General features: G+C 43.7%; 1 protein-coding gene across 1 annotated transcript in view; it reads right to left on the bottom strand.

The window, feature by feature from the left end:
• Positions 1 to 447: 447 nt before the first annotated feature.
• Positions 448 to 10,186, bottom strand: part of gpc3 (glypican 3) — a 90,058-nt gene continuing 80,319 nt past the window's right edge. Inside the window, 3 exon segments of the mRNA XM_035669500.1 lie at positions 448 to 768; positions 770 to 795; positions 1,000 to 1,186. Coding sequence (XP_035525393.1) covers positions 448 to 768; positions 770 to 795; positions 1,000 to 1,186 — 534 coding nt within the window.

The raw sequence follows: 10,186 nt of genomic DNA, 5'->3' as shown, positions 1-10,186 counted from the left end.
CAATGAGAAGGGCCTCTCCAAGGTCTGCAAACATTACTGGCTTATGTACAAACAGGCGTTTATGTGCCTGCAGACTCACTCACACACACTCACGAGAAGCACACACACTAAATACACATCTAATCTGCTCTTTTACAGGACAGATAAGGGAAAATTAAGGGGATATTGAGGCTGAGATGGAGGTCAGGCTATAAAGGGTGCTTTAATTTCCCGCTGTGTCAACTTCAGCAGCTTGTGAACCAGAGGAGACAGTATAATGACCCTATGTATTGAAGCAGAACTGTAGAGTCAGGCCAACGGGAGCGTGCAAGAGAGGGCATCAGACTCTCACGGCCCAGCCTGCTGGAAGTGATGGCCCTGCAGGATTCCTGTGTTAACCCCTGGTTCCTGCTCTCGCTCCCTGCCCGATGAACCCAAATCTCTGCCACAACATCCCAGACAGGAGGACTACTCCCACTGCCGTGTTTGCTCAGCTGCGCTGGCTTTGTGTCGGTATATCGAACCCCCTTGTTCTTGCTCTCTGGCTGTTTTCGCCCTCTTTTTCTGTTTGGTTTCTTTTCTTCCAACAGTTTGTAGCTTCATTTGTTCTTTGTTTGGCTTTCGGAGAGCACGTCTGACGTTTCCAAGGGATTGACGGCGGGGAGGTCAAGAGGTTGAGGTGAGGCGGCTACCTGAGGAAGTCTCACGTCTCCTGCTGCATAGTGTCACAATGGTGTCAACATGTACAGTAGTCATGTAAACACCCCTCTGCTGTGCCCACTGCCCCTGTGTTTGGACTGTGATTGCTCTGACTCACTGCAGAAGGAGCTCCAATTTGGGCAGCAGGCTTAAACATAAACAACTTAATAGCATGTGCCCAAAATGCTTTCACAGCCCACCTCATGAATGCAATTTTAGGTCATTTTTAAGTTATCAGTGTGGATGCAGCACCAAATTCTAAACCACACAAGTTGCAGTTAGAGTTAATTTTGAGATCCAGTTTGAGCAAACGTGTCTAACCTGCAAAGATGCGTAACCGTTTGCGTCTCGGTGGTGGCCCCAGCCCTGACACTCCAGCGCACTCATCTTCATCGTCACAGTCACCACTCTCGAACCCCTCTTCCCCCTCGTCGTTCCACCCGTCCACTCCACTTCCACGCGACCGGGCTCTCCAGCGCTTCTCAGATACCGTCACCATCCGCAGCAACTGTGGGACAAACAGGAGGAGGTCAAAGGTAATGAGGTTATACTGCTCTTTATGAATCACTCTGTGGCCGGAATGTGCCTGTGTATTAATGGTTTAACAAAGCTGTGAAAATAAATAAGTGGTGTCTCTTCATCTGAGCGTGCACTGTATGATTATAACAGTATGAGGGGAATTCCAGACAAAATCTCGTTGAGATCTAAACGCGCTAGTATTTACCAAACTCTAATTATAATCGCCAGGCAGGGAAACAGTTTTATTATTGATGCCAGTTTTGTTATTTTTGTCCAAACGTGATTCATTCAAAGGGCTGTGGCTGTCGCTCCATGTAATTTACTGGTTGAAAAAGAAACAGTGGGGCAAGCAGACTGGTGCGATTGTGTTGTTACTGGCAAACATCATTGTCTTGAGTGGTTGTCTCAGGGCAACAGGGATACAATAACACCACATAACACACTCGGTCCAAGTGCACATCAAGGCCTGAAGATCTAAAATAAGAAGCAGGACGATAGACAAAGAAAATTATTTATTAATTTTTTGTAATATTGAGACTTTTATTTTTATTTTATTGAACCAGTTATATAAGATATGAAACCTCTTTTGCAAAGAAGCAGATAAAACAACTCTCAAACAGGTAATAATATGAAGAGGGTTAATCAACATGCAACACAAGCTCTAAAACAAGCAGAGGTAGAAAAAGAGAAGAGAATAATAAGTAGTACTGAAAGATGATATTATTTGCAACAGAATCTTATTCAGTTTGGCTTCTGGGCTTTAAAAGCAGTTGTTTTTCAACTCAGATACTTTCCCGTGTGATTTACAGAAGCTCATACTGTGTTGTGCAACACATACCAGAAGTGTTTATTGAGAACTGCGGTAAACTAATCAACTCATAAATAATACAAAAATGTCCAAGAGCTGTAAAACAATTTCATTAAAAATCTCTGAATTCCTCTTGACCAAATGTAAAAGGAGGGAAAATAGCAAAGTTTAAACCTCCAATTACTAAAATTGGGAGGAAAATGTCAACTTTCAAAAATGCGTTTTTTTGTAGTGTGGCTTTTTTTAAAGAAATAAATAACAAAATAAAAATCCTGTGTTGTATTCTTGGGCGACAAACATGAGTGAGCTTGGAGACAACCTACACCGCCGCTCTCTGACCATCTTTCAGCCTCCACAACATCGCACATGATTGAGAGCCCTGCCAAGGTAACAGATGTGCTAAATTCCAGCCGCCTGCCCTGCAAGCCTCCTTTCATCTCACCGCTCTGCCTCCTTCTTTGTTTTTTTATTGATTTCCTTCCTATCTGCATACGTCAGCATGCATTTTTTGTTGTTGTTTTTGGTTGTTTTGGCTGTCTGTGGGAGAAAATTGAGTTCATATGGGCCTTGTCTCAGGTCAGCTGCAACGTCTGCCTGGGATCAGACTGTGTTTGTGTGTGTGAGAGACAGAGAGCGGAGGTATAAAAACCCAGAGCTAATCACAGAATTACGTCAGTCAGAAGATAAACAACCCTGTTCCCTCCGCCTGCATATACAAACTAGTCAATCTGGGTTTTACAAGTGACATAAACTCTAAAGTTTAGAAAGGAAACACATATCACCCTGTTCCTAGCATGGCTGCCCAACAAACCTCCATTCATTTCCTAACATTGAGGCCATACACGCGGGATGACCACAACATTTCTAAACGCCTGTTCACTTTATCGAGGGATGGACAAACAGTAAGTCACAGACAGGATGGCCGATCCATAGGAATATTTGGACTTCTGTTTGAGGCCATCTGTTGACAGAGCAGAGCCCTCAGGTGTCACATTAAAACGTGTCCCAGGAACAAACTCCCAGCATGATGGATGGCCGTTTAATGTACTGAAGTGTTTTGTTAAAAACAGAACCATGTTTGCCTGCATTTGTCGGAGTCCTTCATAGATTTTACTGAGGTCCTGAAATTCCTTCTCATGGTCTGTATCCTGGCAACTCAGTTGGACTTTGGGAGGGGAGGGGCGCCTCACAAACCAATTAAAAGGCAAACAAACACTTGTAAAGCAGGAAGAGAAAGATGTGGTTCAGGGTATTTTAGAACAAAACCTAAAAAAAGGTATGAGGAACGAGGGGAAAAACACTGACAGCAACTGTCGTGCCCCTGTTTAGAGCTCAGTCTGTGTGAACACCGCCATGTGTAACTTACCACCTGCCACCATACACACCAGCTCCCACCATCACATAAACAGACACGCCATCCTCTGATTCACTGTATACTGATGGTAGAGGAAACAAGACTACAGCCAGAAATTATTCCTTCCCCTCATTCCTCAAGTTATTTGATAGAACCTCTCATTTCCCTTATATTTATCTGTGTGTGTGTTGCATATTTTTTCTGATTCCATTGATGAAGTGCTTTTAACTAACAGCAAATCCCCCTAATATGAGGGTGTGTTAATGTGCCTGGGAGGGAGGGATGGTGCTTTTTTTGCTTTTTGTTTATTTTGTACACTATTTTTCTGTTCTTCTTTTTCTTTTTCCTCAGTCAGAACTTTTCATTGTTGTCGTCAATTTCAAAACAAGCCGTGCTTTTGGTTTTAAGCCTTACATACATGACAATAAACGTGGGATCATAAAAAAAAGCCATGCTCTGTGAGGCTGAACTTGCTGATGTGTAGCAGGTATAATGTTTACAATGTTCATCATCTTAGTTTAGTGTGCTAACATTTGCCAATTAGCTCTAAATATAAAGTACAGATAACACTGATGAGAATATTGCAGGTATTTGGTTATAAACCAAAGTACTGGACAAATTCATATGTTGATGAAAATGTCAGAGGATCACAATAAATTCTGAAGAAGATGAATGTCTGTACCAGAACCAGAATTTGTCAAGGAATGTGTCAGCAAGAGGAAAATTCAAAGGATCACCAAAGGCATTGTGATTTATTATTTGGGGAACAATAAATGCTTGTGCAAAATGTTTACTTCACCAAGTAGATGTAGAAATGTGGAAAAGTGAATAATATGACCTACTGGTGGAGCTAGATAAAAAAAATCAAACAATCACCAAAGTCATTAGAATTCATCCTCAGGGGATTGTGGATATTTGTACCAATTTTTGTGGCAATCCATCTGATCACTGTCGAGACTTTTCAGTAAAACACAATAATGTCAGCCTCATGGTGATGCTTGAAGTTGCTGGGATTAATTCTCTGGGGACCCTAAATGTCCACATGGTAAGATATTTCAGTCTGAACCAAAGTGGCGACCGACCAACAGGCCAACATTGCTGCGAGCATGACTAAAAATACAACAGCATCTGAGAGTTTTACATTTTGGAATCATAAGCCAGTTTCAGACACACATGTGAAGGAAGTAGGATCGAGAACATACAAGCCATAAATAGCAGCAGATGAACAGCAGATGAAAAAATACAAAAATTGGCTTTTGGAAATTAAAAAAAGAAACTGGCTGCATAATTATAGCAGTTGCCTAAATGAGCCATAGCAGTGAGCGTTGCCCTTCTTCACAGGCGGGGTGGCAGGGCAGTACCTCTGTGGCAGGGAGCTGTGGCTTCTGCCCACTGGCTGACTGCCCGTGCCACGGCTGCGGTATCGGGGAGGGGTGGGATGTATGTTTGTGTCGAAAGTGACGCTGCGCTTTTGGCATGGCTGAGCCACAGCGTGATCCGGTAAGAGCCTCCAGATTTACCACAAGAGGAAGAAACCTCAAGTCGCTCTGGGCTGGAATCTACTGCAATTAAATAAAAAAACCCAAAGCAAAAGGAAGCAGGGAGGAAACAAATAAAAGAGACATTTTTTTGGAGAAATGCTCAGTATGTTTTCCATTAAGAGAGGAAATCTGGCACTCTCACTCTTCCCTGCTCTCTCATCTGTGTTTCGAGAGTTGCATCGGGAGCTGGCTTGGACAAACAGCTGGACACACAGAACATGTAATCAGGGTGGCTATAGGCATCCCGCAGGCCACAGGGTTCACCTCCCCTTAACACAAAAGCGCAAGTCACACCAAGGAAACACCGGCTCAAAGGCTGCACACAAAGCCCAAACATGTGGCCGTTTGCTCAATGCAGGCCAGCCCAGACAGAGACACAGAAACCGCAAGTCTGTCACTGCCTCCCACACATGACATGAACTCCACACAGGGTCACTGTTCGACACGACAGCTGCAACCGAGTCCCAGAGCTCAGCCGCTGCTTGATGTGCACTGATGGAATCAACCTGCGCTCGCTGATCATCAGCTGTGGTCTTATACACAAGCTGGCTCCAAGATCCTGGTTCACATTTGACCATGAATCACAGAAAAAAGGAAGGTCGAACGAAATCTGAAGGTAAGATAATAAATATCTCGGTATAAATGCAGGAAGTGAATGAGTAATGTTTGGAGTAAAACCGGGAGGGGATGAGTAATGAAGACAGAAAGCGTATAGGAAAAAAAAAAAAAAGGGCTTCTTGTCAGTGTGTGTGATTGGGATCAGGCTCTGTGTTATGTCCTCCTCTCCACGCACAGGACTTGTCTGGACAAGCTGCTCATGACTCGGCCCAGACGGAATCTGCTGCCCTGAATGTTTCTATCAATGCCTCAACACATCTAGTCTATAAATCTAATCTACAGAACTTAAGGCTTAGGCTCCCAAACAGACTACTGCTTACCATACACTCATAACAAAAGCAATGGTTTCACCGTCTTATGTTGATGGTTTCTATAATTGCTCTGCGTTGAAGGCTTGAAATTCACAAAATCAACATGTACTGTTTTTAGTATAACATAGTGATGAAAACTGCTGACCTGATTTGGGGGTTTATACTCATTCAGTGTACTGGCTTAAAGCTGCTTTAATCAATCAATATTTCTATATTAAAATGGGTCTGATGACCATGTGAAATGTGAAATATTTAATGACAAAACCACAGAAAATTATTAGAACTCTAAAGTTTTTAGCATCACTCAGGTCATTGTTTTGGTTTTATGTCCCTCAACTTTACTGTTTTGGTTCACTCTCACCACTCTCATCAATCTTATATTCAGGCAAGGCAGCAACATCCCTGGCTGACCACGAATGAAGCCAACGTGGAAGTGCCAAAAACTTGAAGCTGGCTATGGAAGTGAGTAATTCTCCGTAAGGGCCAACAATAAAATACCAAACCTTACAGCAGAAATAAACATTTTTACAACCTAGTACAAAAAATAGGACAAATTTCGCTGTACAGGGGTGAATTTTTATATAACTCACCCATTTAAATGATATCAAGGTTTCAAGTTATGCACAAAAGGGCATGGCTGCTTTGACAGGTGGGTGCCATCACAGGTGGCTGGTTTCAGCATCCAGGCTTCACCCACGCTGCACGTCTTTGCTCATTTTTGAGTTAGTCAGTCTATGATTCAGCCACAAAAGGCAGGTGTTTAGAGAAAAAAACTCATTGTGTGCTATCTGTTCAGCACCAAAGACCACATAGAAAAGTGGAGAAGACCACGTTTTTAAAAGGTCCAGTGTGTAACATTTAGGAGGATCTATTGTCCATTGAGATAATATACATCTTTTTATTAGTGTATAGTCACCTGAATAGAATAATTGTCATGTTTTTGTTACCATAGAATGAGCTGTTTTTATCTACAGAAGCCACGGGTCGCCTTCCATGAAGCCCACCATATTTCTACAGTAGCCCAAAGGGACAAACACTGGCTTTTCGCACAATTTGCAGCCCCCGTAGTTTCTCTTTCGTGCTTGGAAAGGGAGAGTGAAATGAGAGAGTTGCAATGTGTAACTACACCACTAGACACCACTAAATCCTAAACACTGGACCTTTAAGATATGCAGAAGCTTCAAGTATTTACGGATGTATGTTTTAGAACAAAATGTCAAAATCACCTTATTTCAGGCATCTATTAAAAACCCATTCAAAAATGTGTTGGTCTCAAGATGAAGTGGGAGAAGAAAAATGCTACATCATTTCCATTCTTGTAGGACTCATTCTTGCAACACTATTCTATTTCTACAACAAAGTAGAGCAAGTGTTTAGAAAGTATAGTCAAACACGACTATAGCAAGTGAACCAGGTCAGAGTTCACCAGGAAGTCTGTGTACAGATGTTTACAACATGCAGTTTGATAAATAATAACTTTACTGTTCATCTTTGTTTCTTTGTTTTTTTATGTTGCTATTCCCAGATCTTGATCATTTATTTGGTCAGTGCAATATTAGTATTCCCAATAGGCAATGTGGCGAAGGATTAAGAAAATGAGACCCAAATTGTAATAAACTGACCACTGAAATTTTTATAGTGACAAAAAAAAAAATGGTTCTCATATAAGAGCTATAAACATTCAGAGCTCTGGTTAAAAAATAATAAACTTTGCATTTTACACTGTGGCTCTAATAGTCTCCTTTTTATCTCAGAGCTCCTGTAAAACCAGAAACATACTGTACAGCAGATTGTATATTTTTAAATCGGTGTAGGAGCCGATGCCCGGGTCACTGTGTTAAAACAATCAAATACGTGACTTTTCAGCACAGACTATTTTTCATGATAAATGAAGGAAATGGACTTTCCTACACCTAATCCCCTCATGTACACTGAGCTGCTGCGCTTGTACCCATGTTTGCAGACGTGCTATTTGGAGGAGAGAGCCGGGGGGAAAAGCAAGAGAGTGGGAATGAATGAGGGACACCATGGGAGAACGATGGACAGACAGACACTTTCCACAGAGTGAGTCATGGAAAGCTCCTCAGCCCTCTGACAGAGTTTCGGACCACGCAGCCTGTCCTACAGACCCACCCGCTCTCTGAGACTCATTACTCAACTTTTATTAAATCTGAAATGTAAAGGGTAGTGGGACCTATGTTCCCTCATTCTTTCTTTTTTTCCCCCTTCCCCTCTATCTGTCCGCGGACGAGTATGTCACGCAACAGGAGCCCAGCCTCAGACAGTTAATGCAGACAAGATTAATTTCCTGATGTTAATTCCAGTTGGAACATAAAACACAGAGGAGAAAAAAAAGCAGCTCTCCAGTCCCACGTTAAACTGGGCGTGTGTCCACTCCACCTTTCTGACTAAGCCCATAAGGTTATTTCCAGATTTCTCTAGACTGGACTGAAACCTGAATGAATGTTTAGACTTTGTTCCTCTGGTGGATAATCTTTGGAAGCTAATGAAATATACATTTTTTTTAAATAAATTGTTGCCAGTTCATCTCCTGGAAGAATAAACCATTGTATCTGATCTGATCAAGGCAGTGCATGAACACACAGAGTTAAGTCCCCCCCAGCATTAAATATATCTGGTATGACAACAATTTCCAATTTTTAGGCTAACCAAATGAAAATCTTGACTTATGTCTGTGAATGTGCCTGATTGTCTGCATGGGGTTTAATAGTTTAAAAAGTCTCATTCCTGCACAGGCCGCTGGTGGCTAAATTAGATTTCGCCTTCTCAGACAATGTCTTTTTGTCTGCTGCTCGTCTGCTTTACACGTTATCGCTCTGGTTCCCAGAGTCATGTGTTGCTAAGAAACCCTCCATTTCAACATCAGCAGACTGTCACTGCGTGTCCCATGATCACACCTAGCAGGAGCCGGCAGACACTCGAGTGGGTAAGCAGATAATAGAGGGTGGAGTGGCCTGTGCTTGAACAAGCTTCAGTGGGCCGAGGGGCTTCAACCAGCTGTTCTGCTGCCGGCTATGGGTGGCTTGTAGCAAACAGAAACCAGGAGAAAAGGGCAAAGAGGGAGATGTATTAGAAAAAAGGGAGACTGTGAAAAATAACTACCACATACTGCCAAGGTATGGCTTTCCCGCAAGATGAAAAGGCATTCAAGCAGGAGAGGGAATGATAAAGTTATGGAGCGCTAACACTTTGACAGGTCCAGAGAGGAGCCTCAACTCTGCTGTGCTCCCCAGAGCACTGCCGCCCCAAACAAAAGGCAGAGGAGGAACAGAGGAGGTCCCTGACCCTCACAGGGAGACCCTCTGATGACCTAGCAGAGACAGGAAACAGGAAGTGTGACCCCTGACCTCTTTTGGGGGGCAGGTGGGTCCTGTTACACAGCAACACGTAACTGTGCCCAGTGACAACAAGCGCAGGATGTGTGGATCAGATCAGAGACTGCAGCAGGAAGACTCAGCTGTTCACGTCTCTGCTCCCTGACAGCTCAAAGAAATATTACGGAGAGCATTAAAAGCCCACAGCACACACACTCACAGGTAGAAACAGTGTGTGCTGTGGTTCCTGGTTACCGGCTGCCTGGCTTGTGCAGCAGGATTTTTATAAGCCGGCTGCGTGATAATTATACCCAGTGGGGTGGTAGTGGTGTGGGAGCAAAGAGGCTCAGTGGGTAGAGGGAGGCGACCCTGGCTTGGGCCTCAGGGCTGATGGGGGGGAGGTATAGAAGGAGGGGACAGGGAGGGAGAAAGAGGTGGAGGGTATGGAGGTAAGATGAATGGGTGCAGTGGTAGAAGGGGAATGGTTCGGGGCTCATTAGCAGGCCAGACTAATTGGAGGAAAGGGCCTCCACATGCTCTGTCTGCCTCCGCAGCAGGAGGGGAGAAAGCCGGGGTGGTAGTGTGTGAGTGTGGGGGTGGCGAGGGTTGTGCGTAGTTTGGATTCCTTAGTTAAGGAACCATAACTCCCATAAATCCTCAAATCCGTAAATTAGCATGAAGTCAGGAGTCTCCGGAAAGGCTAAAGGATAACATGGCGTTGTGGTGGTGACCCTAACAGGGATACCCAACTCTACCTCCCCCACAAATGCCCTCCAGCCTCCAGCAGAGGTTTTACCAGCCGCAGGTGTCACCTTCATTTAAAGACCCTCATGGGCTTATCCCGACGTCACGAAATAATAGGCGGCATAATACCAGCCCTCGCTTCCTCCTCCGCGTTTCCAGGAGGGCAGTCTTGTACTTCACACACCCATAAAAACTAGGAGGCGGAGCAAGCCTGAAGGGGGGTATCATTAAATAACGGCTTCAAAACCCTCAGTAAATAACATGCAATACAGAAGTCA

Source organism: Morone saxatilis, unplaced genomic scaffold, assembly GCF_004916995.1.
Source record: "Morone saxatilis isolate NCDOM2014 unplaced genomic scaffold, NCSU_SB_2.0 Contig22, whole genome shotgun sequence".
In the NCBI taxonomy this organism is placed as follows: Eukaryota; Metazoa; Chordata; class Actinopteri; family Moronidae; genus Morone; species Morone saxatilis.
Note: the sequence above shows the minus strand (reverse complement) of the source record. Positions and strands in the feature narration are given on the sequence as shown.